We start from the raw sequence: 22,986 nt of genomic DNA on the forward strand, positions 1-22,986 counted from the left end.
TGTTCATAGAACCAGACCTAAAACAAAAAGTAAATAAATTAAACAAATAATTACTCAAAGCTATAAGGAAGGTATATGCATACTGTCATAAATTATAGTAAGAACAAAAAAACAATAAATGTAACTAATGCAGCAAAAAAGTTGCCAATGTAAAATCTCGCTGAATACTGTAAAATCATTGATCAAATATTTCAAAAAATACTTACAATGAGAGCCAAAGCACAGCCTTGAATATAGCCAGTTTCCTTTATCTCTTCCTCATCCCCTGTTATACTTTCCAACTGGCTTGCTATTTCTTCCTCAGAATACTCCACATCTTTATCATCTTTCATTTTGCACCATAGAGCACAATTAGCAATGTGTGGTTGCATCCAATTAAAAACAGCTGAAGCCCAATTGTAATCACACAATTTTTCAATACGATCTACGTACCTAATTCACAAAGTGCATAACTTATTTTAGTCAATACTATATATTATATTAAGAAAATTCCATATAATAATTACAAAGAGATTTTGCGCACCTGAAAAATTGTAACGGGACGCTACCAGCAGTGTTAGGGAATAAAATTGTTGTAAAGACATACAACAGCAATAAAGAAACCACATCTCTTGCATCTTGTGCATCAGAGGACTTTTTATTTAAGAGTTCCTCAATAACATCTTCAAGTTCAGACCTCTTTAGTTGCGAATTATGGTCATGAAAATATTTCGCACGAAGAGGTGATGTTGAAAATCTAACCTGACTAAGGTCAACAACCTCACCTTCTGATGGAAGGCACAAAAAATGAGCTACACTTTTACATGTAAAGTGCAACCTCTTACCCAGAATATTAAAATAACCATTCTCATTGTCATACCGAGCAAGAATTGAATGCAATACAGAATTTGATACTTGCATTTTCTTCGGCATAACAAGAAAATGGATAAATGGTGTCTTGAATAAGAGCTTGATATGTTCTCGGTTCAGAAGATGAAAAATTCTGCCATGAATAAAAGTCATAGCACGGTCAACCACACATTTGTTTGTGACCATGTCATATTTTTTCATATTCTTTCCAGTTCCTGCAAAATAAGATGAAAAAATTTAATTGAATACTGTGAAACAATTAAATTTAATACTGTGAAATTAGTGATGAATAATGCAAACTTAATAAACATGTATACTTTCAAATTACTAATGTATTTATTAAAAGATGAAAAAACCATCAAACTGACACTGTGAGACACAAACATGTATACTGTGATATTACTAATGTATTTATTAAAACAAGTGTCAAATAATTAACATATAAAAAACCAATTGTTTTAAAATTCATAAGTCAAAGATATAACTTATATACCAAAACTTATAAAACTGTAATTGTAATTTCCAAACATATAGGAAAACTGTCATTTGACTTGCGCAAATCATGTGAAATTCCTAATTCAATGCTGTCAAATGTATGACAAATACTGTACATCAAAAACATATATACTACAATAATGTACATGGCATCCAAATAAAAAATATATATATATTTGACTTGCACCAATCTTCTAAAATTACTCACTACATGCTGTAACTTATATAACACATCTAACAAAAAAGAGTTTATCATTTCCAAACATTAATGAAAAATGTCATTTTACTTCTGCCATCCTGTAAAATTACTTAGTACATGATGTAACTTGTATACCACATATTACAAAAAATAAATTATCATTTCCAAAACATGCAGGAAAATGACATTTGACTTGCGCCAATCCTGTAAAAGTACTAACTACATGCTGTAACTTATATAACACATCTTACAAAAAAATAAATTATCATTTCCATCCATGCAGACAATATGTCAATTGACTTGAGTCAATCCTATAAAATTACTAACTACATGCTGTAACTTATATACCACATATTACAAAAAGTAAATTCAATTCAATGCTGTCAAATGTATGACAAATACTGTACATCAAAAACATATATACTACAATAATGTACATGGCATCCAAATAAAAAATATATATATATTTGACTTGCACCAATCTTCTAAACTTACTCACTACATGCTGTAACTTATATAAGACATCTAACAAAAAAGAGTTTATCATTTCCAAACATTAATGAAAAATTTCATTTTACTTGTGCCAATCCTGTAAAATTATTCAGTACATGATGTAACTTGTATACCACATATTACAAAAAAAAAATTATCATTTCCAAAACATGCACGGAAATGACATTTGATTTGCGCCAATCCTGTAAAATTACTAACTACATGCTGTAACTTATATAACACATCTTACAAAAAATAAATTATCATTTCCATCCATGCAGACAAGATGTCATTTGACTTGAGTTAATCCTATAAAATGACTAACTACATGCTGTAACTTATATACCACATATTACAAAAACTAAATTATCATTTCCATCCAGCCAGACAATATGTCATTTGACCTTTATCAATCCTATAAAATTACTAACTACATGCTATAACTAATATAACACATCTTATAAAATATAAATTATCATTTCAGAAACAAAAAAATTTACCCTTTCCTTTTTCTTTCTTAGAATCACCATCACCCTCTTGAACCTTACCCTTTCCTTTCCTCCTCCTTTGAACTTCTTCTGAAAAGTAATTTCATACAATACTGTAAAATATCTAACTGAGTATAGTAAAAAATTTATTATAAAACTTCAAAAAAAAATGAATAATAATAACCTTCTACAACTTTGACATCTTGACTAGCATTTTTTTCAGTTTTATCATTCCCTTTCTCATTTTTCTTCAAATCACCTGAGAAACAAAAAATTAGTGTTAAAAAAACAAATGTATGAATTTTAATACAATTTATGCAAATCTGGTGAACATTAAAATACATACTGTTAAATTAACAATTACAAAAAAATAGTGGATTCAGTAAATCTGACAAATTAAAACTATAAAAATCAAATCGAAACTTGTAAACAACAACAACACTCATTTGAACAAATTACTTTATCAAATCTGTATAAATAACAAATCAAAACTATAAAATAACTTACAAATCAGAAACACTGATTTTTGAGTGACAAATTGGTAACATACCAGTATATACATACTGTTAAATTAACAATTACAAAAAAATAGTGGATTCAGTAAATCTGACAAATTAAAACTATAAAATCAGTGTTTGAACAACAACAACAATCATTTGAACAAATTACTTTATCAAATCTGTATAAATAACAAATCAAAACTATAAAATAACTTAGAAATCACAAACTCTGATTTTTGAGTGACAAATTGGTAACATACCAGTATATACCGTAAATATGACAAATAAAAAGAACAAAATAGCAAATCTAAACTGCAAAATCACAAAATCGAAACATTTCAGTAAGAAATTGTTCAAAATAACAAAAATGTGTTGAAAATAAGGATAATAAGAGTAACCTTGACTATTTTTCTTCATTTTTATTCAAAAGAATTCGAAATCACACTCAGTTAATCCACCGATTAAGCGATGAAACCGTTGCCAGATCAAACAATGCCCTAGAGATTAGTCGATCGACGAAAAACAGTCAAACAATGTCCTTGATACTAGTCGATCGCCGAAAAAAGCGATTGCGTCGAGAAACAGAGAAGAAAATGCCACGGTTTTGAAAACCTAGATTCTATCGCCGCGATAGAGAGAGAGAAGATAGAAAGACTGATGGGACTAGTCGGTAAAGAGAAGTAGTGAGAGAGTGAGGTTGAGTGTAATTGATAAAGTGAATCGATCGGACCGGAGTGTTATCGGAGTCAAGTCATATGAATTTGAAATGACGTCTCGAGTTATATAATCATAACATATAATCATAAAATATGAAAGGGTGGGAATGAAGTGGCGCAAAGTATAGTCTTAGAACGGTTAGATTTCAATTTTGTACTTTGGGACCCACAAAAATGTAATATCTTCTCCATTTCAAACACAACTTTTCACAACTGTACATAAATGCATTTAAATTGGGGGACGAAACTGTAAATTTACACTTCAATACTATCAAAATTGGGGATGAACATGTAAATTTATACTTTAATAATGTATAAATTATAAACTTCTTAATAATTAAAAAAACTTATTATATGACTTAATTTGAATTTAAAAATAAAATATAAATTGATTTATATTTTAACAATTATTATTAATTAAATTTTAATGTTAATAGGAATTGATTTGCTTTCAACATTCAAAAACATAAATTAATTTCAAATATCCAAAAAAATAACGATTACTAGTTTGCAATGTAAAAAAAAATTCTAAAATTATATATTCAACTAATCAAATAATAAACAAATAATAATTGTATGTATAATATATCATATAAAACAATAAATAAAAGATATTAAAAAATAAATCCAAAGTACTTATATTCTCATTTCAAATAATTTCCATCAAACAATTAAAATCTCAATAACTAAAATTAAAAAATAACAAAATATTTACAAACAACCAAACAATTAAAAAGTAAACTGTTTTTACACTATATATTGACAAAAAATAATTCAAAATCTATTGTGTGCGATTATTCTTCACATTAACATCCATTGGGTGCTTATAAGAATGTTTCGGTGGTCGTCCCTTTCTTTTTGATTTCTGTGGAGGCAAGATATTGATTGATGGTGCAGAATTTAACACTTCATTGGTCGTGATATTCAATTCTTGATGATCACTTGATGACGATTGCATTGGGACTTCCTCACCTACAATTAAAATGCTATCAATATCATTAACAATTATAGTAAGTTATCTACAAAAAAATACTAAAAAAGTAAAATAAATGTAATAAATTAAACAAATACAAGGTGATTAATTCCATATTACCTCTGACAAAGGAACTAGACATTGACTGCCTATTACATTTGGCAATAGATTCAAGATATCCAATAAGCCCAACCCAAACTCGAGGATCTGGATAACCTAATATAACAAGCAAATTATGCCAAATGGTTTACAATCATGTAAACTACTCCAACAAATACAGCACAATTAAACAATAAATACTTTGTCACAAAGATTAAAAAAAAAGGAATAAAGTATTACCTCCTCTATTTGTGCTAATTGAAGACATATTTACATCATCATTTCTTTGAACAGTCATTGCCTCTGTTGTTTAAGAAAAAAATATTATTATAATGGTTCAAATTTCATTAAATAAAGATTTATGATTCCTGTAAATTACATCATCAAATACTATCAAGACTTACATTTAATAATGTGAAACAAAAACAACAAGCATACAATATGATTAAAATATTACCTTCTACTAAATTTGTCCCATTTGCAGTGAGATTTACATCAGAATTTATTTGACCAGTCAATGGTTGACCTGCAAAGCAGACGCAAATATTTCAATCCTGTAAATTACTTCTTCAAAAACAGTAAAAATTTCAATACAAACTTTAAAATACATAACTATTACCTATCACTCTAGCTGTTGCATTTGAAGACTGATCTACATCACCATTTCTTCCACCAGACAATGGTTGGCATGTTAAACAAATGCAAATATTTCAATCCTGTAAATTAGATGTTTATAAAAAGTAAAAATTTCAATACAAACCATAAAATAAATACATAATAACCTATTACTCTAGCTGTTACACTTAAAATCAAATTTACATCACAATCTGTTTGAACTGTTTCTTCATGGCCTGTTAAATAATATGAAACTCTCTCAATACTATATATTTCACCTACATACAATGCAAAAGTTGCAAGAAAATACTTTGAAAATTTTATTTGGCCAATCAATGTCTGACCTGGTAATTATAATGCTATGAAACCTGTAAATTTTAAATGACAATCCTTTAAAAAAAAAATTCAATAAATTAAAATGTTATATTGAAATACCTTTCCCACTACCTCTGCCTCGTTTTCTAGGGATTGTAGAACCATCACGCACTTGTCCTCTCAATGCACCACTTCCCCTACCTCTAGAAGCCCTTCCTCCAGATCCACCATTTTCATTTGTATTTGTACCATCTAAAACATCTTCAACTACAGATCCAGAAACGACATCTCCTGAAACAAATGAAAATTTCACTAAGTAACATATTCCCAAAAAAAAATACAAAAAAAAAAAAAAAAATGTTTTGCAATTAATAACCTTTTAGTCTATTTAGAAGATCTTCTAAGCCATTAAGAACTTCATTTTCCTTCTCATCACTAACACAACCAAAGTTAAGGAAATCTTCAATTATAGGATTCATCTTCCTTGTCAGATCATACCTCCTACAAAAAAAATATATCAAAAAAAAATTTCACATACAAAGATAAAAAACATAAAGGCCAATACTGCAAAATTAATAACTACATCCATTAGAAATAAAATACATTACCTATTGACTTCAACACTGCTACCATCAGGACAACAAGCAGGGATTAAATCGAAACGCAACCGGTCCTTCCTCCATCGGTCAAGTATGTATTTATTATTCACACACAGTTGCTTCTCATGTTTGAAAACCATTATTGAGTGAGAACACAAAATCCCAAATGCCTCAAACTTTTTACAAATACAAAAAACTTCTTTCAAATCAGCCTTGTACTGAACATCAAAAATATTCCCACCTATATCTTGGACCTCGTAAACCTTCGTGTTGTCATCTAGATGGAACCTAAACACACAGGTCAGATTCAAAGAATTTCTGATTTCATCTTGAAACTTATAAAAAATTTCATTGGTGTATACACGACAAAACTGTTTCTCCAGCTCCAAATCAGAAATCAGAACTGGTGTTGTGCTCTTGTCCTTATGGTCCAAATAGTGCTCCCTTTGCCAAATTCTACTCAGTCCAGATTCAAAGTTCACTACAAACTCAGCAAGGGTTGATTTCGATCTGAGATAGTTGTCGAAAAAAGAATTCATACTTTCAACCCTTTGAGTTGTATTCATCCCAGCCCAAAATCTGTCGTTCAGATAAACCGGCACCCATTTACGCCTCTGCCTGAAAATGCTCTTAAACCATGGAGCATCTTCATATCCAATCTCAACCATCAAGGTCTGCCAACTTTGTTCAAACTGTGATTCAGTTCTCGATTCATAGACAGTTGCCTTCACCAAATAAGTTAAAGCGGTTTTATCTTCCTGACCACCAAACTTCTCTGGTAATTTATGAAGAATGTGCCAAGCACAATACCTATGTACAGTATCACTACCCAACACATACCTAATACCTTTCTCAATACTCGGGCACTGATCTGTCAAGATACCACCCGGCTTGACACCATTCATGCAAGCAACAAACTTCTCCATGCACCATATGTAGTCTTCCTCAGTTTCTCTTCCAAGCAGAGCACAAGCAAAAATGGTTGTCTGCCAGTGATGGTTTACACCGACAAACAAAACAAGTGCCATGTCATACCTGACATAAACAAACAAATATATCACATACATCCTGCAAAATATCTAATACATCCTGCAAAATATTATATAAATCCTATAACAGAGAACAATATATCCTGCAAAATATATAATACATTCTACAAAATACACTATAACACAGAACAATATATCCTGCAAAATAACTACTCAACCCTCTACAAATCCACAGACATTTGTCCAGTTTATCATTTCCAAACATTCATGAAAAATGTCATTTTACTTGTCCCAATCCTATAAAATTACTCAGTACATGATGTAACTTGTATACCACATATTACAAAAAATAAATTATCATTTCCAAAACATGCAGGAAAATGACATTTGACTTGCGCCAATCCTGTAAAATTACCATTTCCATCCATGCAAACAAGATGTCATTTGACTTGAGTCAATCCTATAAAATTACTAACTACATGCTGTAACTTAATGAAATATGTAAATAAAAGAAAATGTCCAAATCTGATAAAGAAAAAATTACCTATTCGTAAGGTATGTCGCATCCATAACAACAACATCATGGTAATACTTGTACGCTGCACGCCCACGACCATCTGCCCAGAAGATATTCCACAAATGTGCATCATTCGTGTGCTTATACGTATACCAGAAGTTTAAATCACACAGTTGCTTCCTCTCGAAATAATCAGCTAGAAGCTTGGCATCATCACCACCAAGAGCCCTCAATTTTCCTCTCTTGTACTTGTCGATATGGTTTCGAGCATCTTTCCGTGTAAATGTACCCTTATAATAACCACCAGCCATTTTTAAAACTAAATCAATGTTATCAGCTGTAGGCAACCCTTGATCTGTATTGAATTCCAACATATCTTTGAACCTCTTTGGAATGTACCGATAGGCTGGTATTAAAAAAGAAGAACCTGGAGTGAGTTCATGGCTATGCTCCAAGTGCAAGCTAATCACTCGCCATGATCCAGTGAGTTCAGAATATTTCACTGTCATAAAAACCTTGCAATCTGAATTTCCAGAAGGTCTCCGCCTCTCTGGAAAACGTTCACCATCTTTAACCTTTTCTTGCTTTCTTCTGAATTTAACACACTGAAATCTACAGCCCACCACGGCATCACCATTTTTATAACTTGTTTTCTTGCACACACCAAAACCAGTTTGGAAACCGTACAGTTTAAAGAAGTTGTGTGCTTCTTCAACAGAAAAAAAATCGTCACCAAGTCTAGGAGCAGCAACTATGCAATTATCAGATACATCAGATGCACCTGATTCATTATCTACTAAATCAAAAAATCCATCTAATGGTGCATTCAAATCCAGTGCCACAATCTCTGCTTCTGCTGATTCTTCAATTCCTATATCTCCCATAAAATCGGGTTCGACATTCAAATCAATAACTAAACCCCTACTTTCTGCAACATTATTCACTGTAGAATTATAAATTGCCACATCTTCATTCATATTAAATTCCATTGCAACAAAACTGTAAAAATTGAATTAAATTGTAAGACAAACAGAAAATATATCATTATGTACATCAAAATATATTTGACTTGCACCAATCTTGTAAAATTACTCACTACATGCTGTAACTTATGTAACACATCTAACAAAAAAGAGTTTATCATTTCCAAACATTCATGAAAAATGTCATTTTACTTGTGACAATCCTGTAAATTTACCCAGTACATGAAGTAACTTATATACCACATATTACAAAAAAAAAAAATACTAAGTATATTATGTAACTTATATACCACATATTTCCAAAACATGCAGGAAAATGACATCTGACTTGCACCAATCCTGTAAAATTACTACCTACATGATGTAACTTATGTAACACATCTTACAAAAAATAAATTATCATTTCCATCCAGCCAGACAAGATGTCATTTAACTTGTGTCAATCCTGCCAATCCTATAAAATTACTAACTACATGCTATAACTTATATAACACATCTTACAAAAAATAAATTACCCTTTCCATCCAGCCAGACGAGATGTAATTTGACTTCTTTCAATCCTATAAAATTACTAACTACATGCTCTAACTTATATAACACATATTATAACAAGCCAATCCTGTAAAATTACTACCTACATGATGTAACTTATGTAACACATCTTACAAAAAATAAATTATCATTTTCATCCAGCCAGACAAGATGTCATTTAACTTGTGTCAATCCTGCCAATCCTATAAAATTACTAACTACATGCTATAACTTATATAACACATCTTACAAAAAATAAATTACCCTTTCCATCCAGCCAGACAAGATGTAATTTGACTTCTGTCAATCCTATAAAATTACTAACTACATGCTCTAACTTATATAACACATATTATAACAAATAAAATATCATTTCCATACATCCAGAAAACATGTCATTTGACTGAAACCAATACTGTAACATTACTAACTACATGTTATAACTTATATAACACATCTTACAAAAAATAAATTATCATTTCCATCCAGCCAGACAAGATGTAATTTGACTTGTGTCAATCCTGCCAATACTGTAAAATTACTAACTACATGCTGTAACTTATATAACACATTTGACAAAAAATAAATTATCATTTCCATCCAGCCAGACAAAATGTCATATGACTTATGTCAATCCTATAAAATTACTAACTACATGATCTAACTTATATAACACATATTATAACAAATAAAATATCATTTCCATACATCCAGACAACATGTCATTTAACTGAAACCAATACTGTAACATTACTAACTACATGCTGTAACTTATATAACACATCTTAGAAAAAAAAATTATCATTTCCATACATCCAAAAAAGATGTCATTTGACTGACACCAATACTGTAACATTACTAACTACATGCTGTAACTTATATCCGACATCTTACAAAATTCAAAAGAAAAACTTACTGGATTTCAATTTCGCCGTCTTATATCCAATAGAGATCGACTCCTGATGATTACGTCGCGATCATGTTTAAACAACGAGATTGAGTCAGTAATCTCAAAAAAATAAAATCATCATTGCAAAGCAAAATTGAATCAGAGAAGAAAAATACAAAAAAATAAGATTTCGTTTGAATGAAAGCATTTACCGATCAAATGATGACTACGAACTGGCGACGACGTCACGATTTCCAATTTTGATGAAATTACGACGAACTCGCGACGAAATAGGTAATCGCCACGCAATAGGAACTCTTGATATTTCCCTCGAGATGAAAGAGAAAGGAAACGACCTCGCGACGAAAGAGCAACGAAAATCAGGCTTGAATCTTCCCTCGAGACGAAATAGGAAGGAAAATCACGCTGGAATCTGATCGGAAATGGAATATCGAGATGAAAGAGGAATAAAATCGCAGAGAAAATAACGACAGATCTGATCGGAAATGGAAAATTGGGAAATGAAATTCAAAAAAGGAAGGTACGGACGCGCGATGGCAAGTTTAAATAGCGGAGACGAAATCAGTTAGAAGGTCGGAAGTTAGACAGTTAGAACGTCGGGAGTTAATTGGACTGGATAAGGAAGTTAATTGAACTGAATAACGTGGTGGACATTCTGTGGACAAAGGTCAGTGGACCAAGACCTTTTCTCAAAATTTATCACATTTTGACTCCCAATCACAAATAGCAAAAGTTCAATCAAATCAATCCATTTAAACCGAACAAACCGAACCGTTTTGACTCCCAATCACAAATAGCAAACCGGACGAGGGTCCTACCTACAGTCCTGCAATCTTGCTAGTCGCTCGCGCCCATTCCAAAGTCCGGGCTTTGAAACGGCGCGGTGATCGCTCGCTTCGTCTCAAAACCTACTTCCCCCGCTCCACGACCATAAAAATCACAAAATCTCATGTCCCACTCATCGGGCAGCTCGCGGAAGAGGGGCCGACCCTCATCGAAGTCTGGCGCCTCAAAATCTCTTAAACCTCCCGGCTTTAAATCATCCCCTTTCTCAGATTTTGGAAGGTGAATTTGATCAACTCAGTTAAAAAAACGAAGGAATGTCTACATTAGCTTCGTTTGATTTTTTTTTTTTTTCTCTCTTGCTGTTGTGTTTTTGTGCAGCTATATGACGGAGAAGAACAGAAAGCTCAGGGATCAGTTCGAAACCGACGCCTCCAGTTCTTCGTATGGAGCTAATCCCGGAATCACTGATGGCGGAGTCGGTGGAGGCATTTTCAAAGGGGTGTCCATTTTTGTTGATGGATTTACTGTACCGTCCAGTCAGGTTTTGCCCTTTTTATATTTGCTTTTACTTTCTTCTGTAAGTTCTGTCCATCTCTTTTGAATTTGTTTTCACTGTAGGTTTATACTTTATATGCTTACTACCGTGCAATTTCGGCTGGTATCCTGGTTTGTCTGTAAGATGCTGATCCTGTTCTCACATTTTGTACCTGAGCTTAATCTAAACCTTCATTAGGCAATTTAATAATGAAAACGTCATGTTGAATCGGTTACCAGGCCAAACTGAAGCTAGTGTTAATTGAATGGTACATATGTGCTCTGGAAGGAAATGGACTTGTATTAATCCAGAGCATATGGCTCTGGATTGAATGATATATATGGTATAATTGGAGGGTAAGAAATTGCTTATATTTTAACTATCAGGAACTGAAGAACTACATGCTGAAACATGGGGGAAGGTTTATCAACTATTTTTCAAGGCATACTGTAAGCCACATCATCTGTAGTAATCTTCCTGATAGTAAGAGAAAGAACCTAAGGTAGAGTTCTGTTCATTTTTCTCTTCTCCTTCTCAGTTTCTTAACATGTAACTGTTGTCTTTATGAAGAAATATCAACTGCACCACAGAGTATTGTATATCCTAGAAGCAATAAAAATCACATATGCTCTTATCAACTGTGGGAGGTCCAATATATGCTGAACTTAGTTTGACATAATCACCCATACACTTAATTTTTTTTTTCTTTTTTCCAATGGATCATTTTGTGCTGTTATTGTGCATTACTGCTGTTATGCTTTTGTTTGAATCCAGGGCATTCAGTCAAGGACTTCCTGTTGTTAAACCTGACTGGATCGTGGATTCTATTGCAGCTAATACCCTTCTGAGCTGTAAGTTTGTCTATTGCTAACTGAAGAATGATTTAAAAAATATGTTTATGTTGTTTATGTACATTATTGGTATTAAATAGGGTCAATGCAATTTAAATGTTATCCCGCTGACTGTAGTTTATCTTCAACATTTACAAAGCTTCTTTTAAAGTGAAATTATATCTGTTTAAGTGTATGGAAAAAAAGAATTTCACAAGATTTAGGAGTTTTTGGGCTTTCCAAAATAACTTGCTGGACCCTTGTCCATTGAATGGAACAAAATTGTCGTATACTTGTATATTTGGTACTAATACCTGCTTTCACCTGAAGGGGTTCCATACCAGCTTATTGAGCATGCCTCAACAGAAAGTTCTAAGCAGCTGAAACTGTCTGCCTTCTTTTCTGAAAAGGGTGTCCCAAGATCAAATTACCAGGGGACATTAATTGAAACTGAAGCATTTCTGCCTGACGAATGTAAAGGGGAAAGCACTAAACCTACCTTTTCTGTTACTGATAATTCTTCTCAAGAGAAGAGCCAAGAGTCGAAGCGTATAAATACAAATAATGAACTCAAAGATGTTAAGTCAGAATCAGAAGACGACTGCAGCACAAGCTATGTTGCCAATCAAAGTTCAGGGCGTCCTGACCGTCCTCACTCAACTCTGACTGATCCAGATTTTGTAGAGAATTATTTCAAGGTATGATTTTAAATACATCTAATTCTTTTTGTGAAAAATTGTCTGTTATGGATCCTGATAAGCTTTGTATTGTAGTATTCTAGGCTTCACTTCATTGGAACATGGAGGAACCGGTATCGCAAGCGTTTTTCCAATTTTATTTCTGGGACTGGAAGCAAGAATAACAATCTTAATAGTAACATGGAAAGCTTGAAAAGAATTGTGATACATGTTGACATGGTAATCTTCTTATGTGGCAAGTCTTGTGTTTCATAGACTAGCTTCAGGACACTTTCTTCTTTCTTCCTTTATACGAGGTTCACCTTTCCAGTTTGGCATTTATTTTGTGCACACTTAATGGCACCGATGCTTTTTCTTGTTCTTACTAACTGTGACAAAACTATGGTGCAATGTACAGGATTGCTTCTTTGTGTCTGTTGTCATCCGAAATTCGCCTGAGTTGCTTGATAAACCAGTGGCGGTATGCCATTCCAATAATCCAAAAGGAACAGCTGAAATTTCATCAGCTAACTATCCTGCAAGGAGTTATGGTTAGTTGACACTTATTATATATATGCTAACCTTTTTTTTGGTTATGGTGCTTGGTAGTTTTATAGCATATCTGATTTGCTATTTTTGGGAACACTTTGCTCCTGAAAAAAGAAGCAGAATATAAATCAATGATATGGAATCAAGTAATCTGTACTGAAGTATACAGGTGCAATTATATGGAAGATGAAGCAAACAAAAAATAAATTAAAATAATATTCAGTCTCAACTTGCAAGAGTTTTGTTTGATTAGTACAGTACATATTATATATGAACCAAACTAAAAGCAATACTGAGATCTGAGACCGCTGTATGCAAATGATGCTCTAATGTGATTGTTGCCGTTACTTATCAGGAATTAAAGCAGGAATGTTTGTCAGGGATGCCAAGGCTCGATGTCCCCATCTTACTATCTTTCCTTATGACTTTTCTGCATACGAGGAGGTATATTTTTAGTTTGACTTCAAGCTTTCATCTACTGGTTATTGCATTTTCATTTTAAATTTTTTGATGTTTTGCTTGCCACTTTATCAAAGTGCAGGTGGCTGATCAATTCTATGGCATTTTGCACAAGCATTGTGAGAAAGTGAAGGTATTTCATCTTCCACTTATCCTTAGGTCATCTTTGGTTAGAAAGTCCTATGGAAATTGGTCTTATTACTCACCCTTATTCATATGTAAGGCCAATTTTCAGGAATGGGAAAGGTTAATTGTTCCGGAGTCGGAACTTCTCAGGAATAAGCTTTGTTCTAGAACCTATCCTTTCATTGTTCTAATTTCCAATAATTCCTGGCATTTAAATAGAACGTTCTCCTTTTTTGCTTGATATCTTATAAAGAACAAAGCAAAATTATACCTGTTTTTAATAACTTTTGTCTTCTTGCCATTGCAGGCTGTGAGTTGTGATGAGGCCTTTCTTGAGATGTTTCTTTCTCTGAATGATTATCCTGAGAGTATAGCAGAAATGATACGAAAAGAAATCTATGAAACAACTAGGTGCACTGCCAGTGCAGGGATTGGTGAAAATATGCTTCTGGCTCGTTTAGCTACTAAGTCGGCAAAACCAAATGGACAGTGTTTCATTCCACCTGACAAGGTAAAGCATTTTAATTAAATATTCAGTTGTACTCTACGCTGAACAAGATATGGATACGAGTATCGTATCCAATACGATAGAGATACAGTGGTACAGCATTTTAAAAAAATCTAGGATTATGATACTTTCTCTATAAATTATTATTTCTTAAATAGCTTTATGTGTATGTGCACAATCATTAGGTTTTAGAACAATGTAGATTAATGGCATCTTCATTTTCAGAATATGAGGATTAAAGCTAGCAGGAGAGCTATGTTTATTTTGAAATATATTTTATGCATAAAAAAAATATGAGATTTAGGTTTTCTGCAGGTATCTCTACATTCAGCTTGGCTTCATACCTTCACTCAAGTACTTGTGGTTTTGCTCCATGCAATTACCTTATAAAAAAAATTTAAAGCTGAATGTAATGATACTTGTTTGGCTTGGTTTCATGCTTCCATTTTAATAAAAATTAAATGAAAATTTATATCTGATTGTAAATGCATCAGTTTTATGCTGTTGGGTTGGGTCAGTATGATATCATTAGAAGACTTACAATAGAACGAATCATCCACTTTATTATTAACTTTTCAATACATGCCACTTAACATTCTTCTTTTGATCCTCTTACAATATAATTTGCAAAAATTTTTTGGCTGAGGATTTGGCATGTCTAGTTTTTTCTTATATTTTTGTTTGCTATAGGTTGATGAGTACTTGGATAAGCTTCCAGTTTCAGCACTTCCAGGAGTTGGATATAATGCAGCAGAGAAATTGAGAACAAGGGAGGTTGAAACTTGTGCTCAACTACGGACAATCTCAAAGGTAACATAAGTTAAAATTTCATTTCTTTGTTGCACCATCATATTTTGTCTCTGTTATTTTGTTTCTTTGCTTGTTGGACTTTGTTATGTTGTAATCCAATTGGTTTGGTTAGTGTGCTGTGTTTACTTTTTTTCTTAATGTTACCAACAAATTTCTTGTTACTACGCATGATGAGAGTAGGTATTGACAAGCCTATAATACAATTTCACTTAGGATATTCTTCAAAAGGACTTAGGAAGTAAGATGGGCGAAATGTTATGGAACTACTGCAGAGGAATTGATCATTCAGAGGTTGAAGCTGTTCAGGTTTGAATTGAAATGGAAGGATAACAACACTAACATTTTGCTTTTGCATTAAAATTTTATTGGTTGTCCCTTGTTTTTTAATCTTGATGGTGACCACAGGAAACTAAATCCATTGGCGCTGAAGTTAATTGGGGAGTCAGGTTTAAGGACAGCAGAGATGTAATTGTTCCTTTCAAAATACTGGTAATATATGATACATGTAATTCATGTTTGGAATTCTCATCTTTTGCAGCTTTTTATTGCAGTCGGAGAATTTTCTCATGAATTTATGTAAAGAAGTCTCACTACGCTTGCAAGGATGTGGAGTACAGGGACGTACAATTACACTTAAGGTTTTTCATGCTCATCTAGTGTTCTTTTGTTTCAACTTGATTTAAGGTTTTTGTACTGAAGAGACTTTCTTTTATTAAAATTTGACAGGTCAAAGTTAGAAAAAAAGGTGCTGGGGAACCAGTAAAGTATATGGGATGTGGTGATTGTGAAACGATAAGTCGTTCTTTGACGGTATTGTTTAATTTCTAAGTTGTTCAGCAGAGAATAAAACACATTAAAAAAATTTATCCATTTGATATTGTTGCTGTCTGATTCAATTGGGTGCTCTTCTCATAGGTTCCTGGTGCAATAAATGACGTGGCCTCTCTTAATCGAATTGTGAAACCAACCTTTGCATCTTTTCACCTTGGTTAGTTCAATTTCTTTTTCATCTTGTTTATTACATGTTACAGTTTTGTTGATAAAAGAATCGCACATTCCAATTATACAGATGTCAAAGAAGTGCGTGGTGTGGGGCTGAAATTATCACGGCTCGAACTAGCAAACTCAAGTCATAAAGGTAATGCAGGATAAGTAATATTGTCTATGTTTCCAACTCTCTTAGTAAGTTACTTTGGATCTGGTAGTAACAAAGCTTGTCAATTTTGAATTGGTAGTATTTCCAGTTTGCTTGGTGGAATAGAACATTGCACCAAGGTCAGGATTTATGTGGCCACATCAAATTTTACCTAATTTTATAGTTTACTAATTAGTCAGATGGTACACATCTTGGCTAGTGGGTTGGAAGGAAGTATTGTTTTTAGGAACAAATATGATTGCTTGAAAGTTTGATGCATGCTTTATGGTGTTTTGATGGTAAATATGCATTTAGTGGAAATTCAAAATAAATTTCGGACTTAGTTGTAAATAGAAACTATGTGGTACTTGATAGTCAAAGGAATTGAGAAGCCATTCATAATTTAGCATACAAATATATATAATTCTAATGAGAAAAATATTTACAAATAAGCTGATGAATTTGCATAAAGAGCAATTTTGATCAAAAGCTGCTCCATTACATTACAGCTCCTTTTCCGGAATGGCTGTAGTAATGCTTTGTACATACTGTCTGTATCATATTCTGGTAACCCTGGGATGGAGTACTAGTGAAATTGGCATGGATGTACTTTGTCAAAGTTACCCATTCTAGCCATGTCCTAGCAAAATTTGATATCCAATTCTAAGTCTGCTTGTTTTATTTACCCAAGAAATAAAAGCAAACAAATTATTTGCCGGAATGATTTGACAATCTTGTACCACCTAGAGGTGGCAATGGTGGGGTTTGGTTGGGTCATGTTATTAGTTGTTCCTCATTTTTATGGAAATAATACTACTTGAAAGTTGGAATGTAACAAATTTTACTAAATTTTATAAAAAACTAAACATATATGTGGGTATAGTCAGATTTGGCCTTGTAGATGGTTGGGTCAACTGGCAAACCATTTTGGTGAAGTATTAGGTTAAGACATTTGTTAATATGTCTTTAGCAGTTTAATTTTCAACCTTTCCTTTCTATTTTTTTTGGTAAATAACTGTAATAAAATTTAAGTGGTCGTGTTATATCCTATCAGCTGATGTATCCTTACCTGACCATGTATCCTTACCTGACCTTTCTATCATCTGTTCAGGATGCTCTAGCTCCAAACAATTAACTTTAGTTAAGTCACTACTGTGCTGTTCGGCCCAGGTTGAGTCTAGAATTGCCATCGCTTACTAACACATGCTTGTTACTTATGAAGTGGTTGAGGAAAGTAGACTGGATTTGTGGCTCTCATCAGCCATGAGAAAGGGAAAGCAGCCTATTGAAGACTCTTGCTTAACCAAACACAGTCGAAAGGGTAACTAATTAGCATCTTCTATCATTTTTTTTCCCTAAATCCTCCCATGAAACATTGCTGCCTAAAACCTCATTTTAGGATCCAGAAAGTTAAGAAAAATCTTGAAAGATAATCAAAGGAGAATTTGAGAGTTTTTGCACTTGCTCAGTACCCAACTGGTAGGGGTGCTGATACTTGAAGATTGCATGGAATTGGTTAGATCTCATTTTCTCCATGCAAGGTACTAATTAACTGCTACTCTCTCATAGATGCCCCATCAGGAGCCTGTTCTTCAAGCAGCAGTGCTGTATCTCAAGGAAGTAATCTTTCAGAATTGCCACCATTGTCCCATCTTGATTTAGATGTTATCAGAAATCTCCCTCCTGAAATATTCTCAGAGATGAATGAGTTGTACAAAGGAGAGTTGCGCAAAATTCTAGAGACTCGACAGCAGGAAAAGGAAGGCACTGTAGAATCTGTTGAGAGAAAGGTAAGATTGCTAAATGCGTACGGGTTTTCTGCTAGCCAATAGTTCAATGGCATTTCCAATTTGAATAACCCACTAGTTGTTTATTAATTGTGATCTGAATACTGTTTTTGATATGATAGTTCTTGCTGGTTCTTTCTTTTAGTACTTTTTGTATAGTTTGGTGAACTCTGCCAATGTATGACAGGATTGTGAGCAGCAGGATGAAGAGTTCACTACAAGAATGCAATGCAAATTTGAACAGTCAAAAGCTTCCTGCTCAAATTCAAATCATTTCAAGTCTGACTTGATGCCTAGTTCACTGAGTCAAGTAGACTCCTCAATTTTGGAAAATCTACCTGAGGAAGTGAGGGCTGATGTACTTAAATCACTCCCACTCCACAGAGTAGAGAATCAGCTTCCAGAATCTTCTAAAAGTAGTATTTTGTTAGGAAGTTATCACAAATGGTTTGAAAACCTTCGAGTACGAGATGGTTTACTTTCCGAGTACTTGTTGTCAAGTGCCTCGTTTTGCTCTCCAAACCTTGACCCTGGTAGTGAGGAATGGGATGCAGTGGTTTCCTGCCTGTCCGAGTTTTTGAAGGAGTATATAAACCAAAAAATTGAGTCTGACATTGAAGAGCTCTACAATTGCTTTCGTCTTCTGAAAAGGTACACAACCAATAACTTTGCCAGATTACAAGTATAAAGAGTGAGGCTATGGTACTATGCATAGCGCGGATTGGTTCACACTATGAATTAATATCTCCTTTTCTAAGTTCAAACAGTCGATCTGAACCGTTCAACATGATCTATGCATGAAAATGTAATTGTAGATCAAATTTTACATTTTTTTACTATTTTTTTAGATAGGTAGAAAATCACTTGATCTAAAAATTGTAGACCATTCCAAAGTAAAAAAGATAGTACTAAAAATGTAAAATTTAGTTTGAAAGTACATTTTCATATGGAGATCACGTTGAACTGTTCAGATCGAATATTAGAACTTTGAAACCGAAGATATTGATCCATAGTACGGACCAATCCGCATTATGCATATGATAAAGTAGTCAATAGCTGTTATTTTTGACTAATAGTATTGCTTATGTTAAATTGAGTTCTCCTGTGAAAGGACAAAATAAGAAATTCTGGACATTGCAACTTCATATCTAATAGTAATTTGACTTTTCTTTGCTTTTATTGTTAGGCTTTCCTTTGATTCAAGTCTTCTCCTAGAATTGTATGATAAGACGCTTCCTTTTGTACAGGTGATTTTTCTCTTGACAAGTTTGCAAAGTCTTACATTTGGTAAAAAGGCTTGGTTGTTGTTGTTACATTTGGCCCTGATTCGCAAAAAGAAGCCCCTCCATTTATATTATTTGCAGAAAAGTCCAATATTGTTGGGGAAATTGAGAAACAATCACTTTACCAATATAAAAAAATAAAAATATAATTTTAACAAGTAACATAACTTTAATTGAATTTGTATTTCAGAATAAGTAATTAAATTTGATATTGATTAGACATTATTTAAAAAGATTGACACCATGCTATGAATATTTCGACATCATTCTATGCACTTTAACATCTACCTTCAATTCAAGTAATGTTGGCTAGTTTTTTGTTCAAGAATTTTTTTCCCTATTAATATGTGTTCATTAACTTAAGTGATTAACAACTTGTACAGGCTAGCATAGGTGAGCATTATGGTGGAAAATTGCATCTCTAGTCTGGAGGTTCCCTCCCAAGTCTGGGATACTGGTATAGTTGGATTTCTCTGTTGGGTATCATGTAAAATGGTTGTCATAAGACAAATCGAGCCATAGGCCTGTACAGTAATCCAAAGCACATTACTAGTAATTAACGGGACTCGCTGTTTTGTCATTAGATGGTTTAAGTCTTGTTGCTCCTGGAATGATCTGGATGGTTCACTATTGATTTAAGGTGCCAGATCACTCCTGATTGAATTGCTACTGCAAGTGCTCAATTTTGAAGTTGAGCTTTAGGAGTGATTTGGACCATTCATTTTGAAATGGGTTGCCGAGATCAGCCTATGACCATCCAGTGAATGATGTACGATTGAGGAACTGAAAGTAATGAAAGGGGAGGTAGAACAGTTAGCTAGGAAGAAAGTCTTGGTTACTCAAAGGTTGAGAGTTGAATTCTCCCTCATGATTTTGCCGTCTCTGTGAAAGTTTTCACAAAAAAAAAAAGAGAGGGAGAGAGAAACTGAAAGCGATAGCATTATACTTGTGAGCTACTAAGCACAATGCATTTCTCTAACAAAACAAAAGGTTTCAGGACTAATATATTAAAGAAAATTTGTCAGAATTTATGCAAGCATTGTGAAATTTTTTTTTAATAATTATGCATTCATGTTGTATTGGATGGTAGGATTTAAGTATTGCGTCAACAATGAAAAATCCAACATTGCAAGTGCATCGGCACATCGCCAAGCTGTCAGAGGATAATTTAGTTTTGGCGGGACATGACAGGCACTAATTTCTCGGAAAGTTTAAAGACACTTGCTCCGTTTCAACAATTTACGAGCCTCAGCTCGTCAGCGTTGTTATCTCTATTTTTTAGGACTGGTTTATGCATTCTTTTTAGTTAAAAAAATTGAATAAAAAAGAAACCGGAAATCAGTTTTTTTTTTTTTTTTTTTTTTCTGATGATGAATCAGAACATCAATTTTTTTTTTTTTTACTTGGGTGTCATTTTCAGTTTTCTTAGCTTTCTAACTTGCTAATTTCTGAAAGGTGTTAGAAAACTTGGAAGTTTAATTATCTTAAAGCGTGTAAAGCTGAAATTACATGTTTGTTTTTTCTTCCATACCCATTAAACCCAAACTGTCAAATTCATTTCATTTAAACAAACCTCGGTGCTTGTTTTAAGTAAGGTTTTTTTTATCTGTGTGATAATTTTAGTTGTTCGTAATGTTCAGATCCCTGAGGTGTAAAAGTTGTAGGGGTGTAAACGGATCGGATATTATCCGATTTTATCTGGATCCGAATCTGAAAAATTACTTAAATTATCCGATTCGTATCCGAGACTATCTGTATCTGTATTCGAAAAATTATAACGGATAAGAATACGGTAGGGCATTTAACTATCCGTATCCGACCGTTTACACTTTTAAACCACAACAAATGTGCTATATATTCTTAAATTGATTTATTAAATTGCATATTGTACCAATAGTTTATTAAATTGTATATAGATATATATATTTTGATGAACAATATATATAACACTATGACATAATTAGTGACTAATATTTTAATAATATAATAGATATTTTGTAATCAACAAGTTTTTTTTTTTAATTTTTTTTTTATAAAAGTGGGTATACCCACTTATTTCATATAGAAATGGTAAATAGAATTCATACAAAATACAATGGATTAAAATACCATTGTGCAAAAACCAAAGAAACCCCTACATAGTTCGGCAGTACTTAACAAGCAACATATTACAGACAAAAAGAGTATATTAGATTTTAGCAGTAACTAAGATGGGAAAGTGTTGATGTGGAGGAGCAATCCATATAAGATTCATCAAATGAGGGTGTTGCATGTTCTGAATCGGAGGGCTCAGATTCCATTCTGGTGATTAGGTAATCCGACAGATTCAGATCCCCATACTCATGTTCTGAGCCCTCTGTATCCCCTGAACTGTGCTCATCTTGGGTATCAATCAACCGGTACCTCTAGTTTGTTGGGGTTTTCAAGAATGAGGCATCCTTCATACTTCCTTCACGCATCCATCAGCTCCAGCTCCAGCACCTGCACTTGTAACCAATAAGCTAATTATGAAAAATATCTGTATCCATAACATTTAATATCTGACCCGTATCCGTATCCGAAAAATTATAACGGATACGGATACGGTAAGACCACTATCCGATCCGGATCCGACCGTTTGCATCCCTAGTTTAAGGGTACCATTTTAGTTGTCCTTTTAAGAGTAAGACATTTTATAAGTTGTACGATTTTTCTTATTTGTATTAACAAAACCGTTATGCTCGTTATATTAAGAAAGAGGAGGGTTCAAATGCCTCCATTTTTTGTACCTCCACTATGCCTCTATTTTTTAAAACTTTAATAATTCAAAATTTAAAACTTAAAAATTAAAATAAAACCGTTGGATATGATCTACATCATTTTATCTATGCACATGTAAAAAATTATGACATTTCAATTTTTTTTTGATTGTCATCAAGAGCTTGTAAAAAATGCACTAATTTGGATGATTTTTAGACGTTGATTTTTGAACTTATTGATTCACATAAAAACAAAATTGAAATGTGATAATTATTTATGAGCACATAAAGAAAATAACATAGATCGCATCTAACGGTTTTATTTTGACTTTTAAGTTTTAAATCTTGAGTTATTAAAATTTTTAAAAATGGAGGCATGATGGAGACACAAAAAATGGAGGCATTTGAACCCTCCTCATTAAGAAATCTAAGATCAAAGCTGGACAGTAGAACATGGACTTGACGAACGGCCAATTGCTGCAATTTCTCGTTT

At 33.1% G+C, this 22,986-nt stretch overlaps 2 protein-coding genes across 2 annotated transcripts; one reads left to right on the plus strand and one right to left on the minus strand.

Moving 5' to 3' along the window:
* Positions 1–5,847: 5,847 nt before the first annotated feature.
* LOC144575455 (protein FAR-RED IMPAIRED RESPONSE 1-like) lies at positions 5,848–10,325 on the minus strand. Its single transcript, XM_078325605.1, has 5 exons — positions 10,277–10,325; positions 7,874–8,845; positions 6,350–7,375; positions 6,118–6,242; positions 5,848–6,032 (listed from the first exon to the last, which is right to left on the minus strand). Exons 2-5 carry the CDS (start codon positions 8,833–8,835, stop codon positions 5,848–5,850), a joined length of 2,298 nt encoding a protein of 765 aa, XP_078181731.1. The 5' UTR covers positions 8,836–8,845; positions 10,277–10,325.
* Positions 10,326–11,113: 788 nt separating this feature from the next.
* On the plus strand, positions 11,114–20,435 carry REV1 (DNA-directed DNA polymerase). The gene is made up of 22 exons (XM_078325548.1): positions 11,114–11,335; positions 11,435–11,597; positions 11,978–12,093; positions 12,366–12,442; positions 12,752–13,119; positions 13,195–13,338; positions 13,517–13,649; positions 14,003–14,091; positions 14,189–14,239; positions 14,540–14,743; positions 15,431–15,550; positions 15,764–15,856; positions 15,956–16,015; positions 16,102–16,188; positions 16,277–16,360; positions 16,466–16,538; positions 16,620–16,688; positions 17,908–18,006; positions 18,255–18,475; positions 18,660–19,123; positions 19,659–19,719; positions 20,139–20,435. Exons 1-22 carry the CDS (start codon positions 11,220–11,222, stop codon positions 20,178–20,180), a joined length of 2,934 nt encoding a protein of 977 aa, XP_078181674.1. The 5' UTR covers positions 11,114–11,219; the 3' UTR covers positions 20,181–20,435.
* Positions 20,436–22,986: the final 2,551 nt, after the last annotated feature.

The sequence above is a fragment of the Carex rostrata genome, chromosome 24, assembly GCF_964058835.1.
Source record: "Carex rostrata chromosome 24, lpCarRost1.2, whole genome shotgun sequence".
Lineage (NCBI taxonomy): Eukaryota > Viridiplantae > Streptophyta > Magnoliopsida > Poales > Cyperaceae > Carex > Carex rostrata.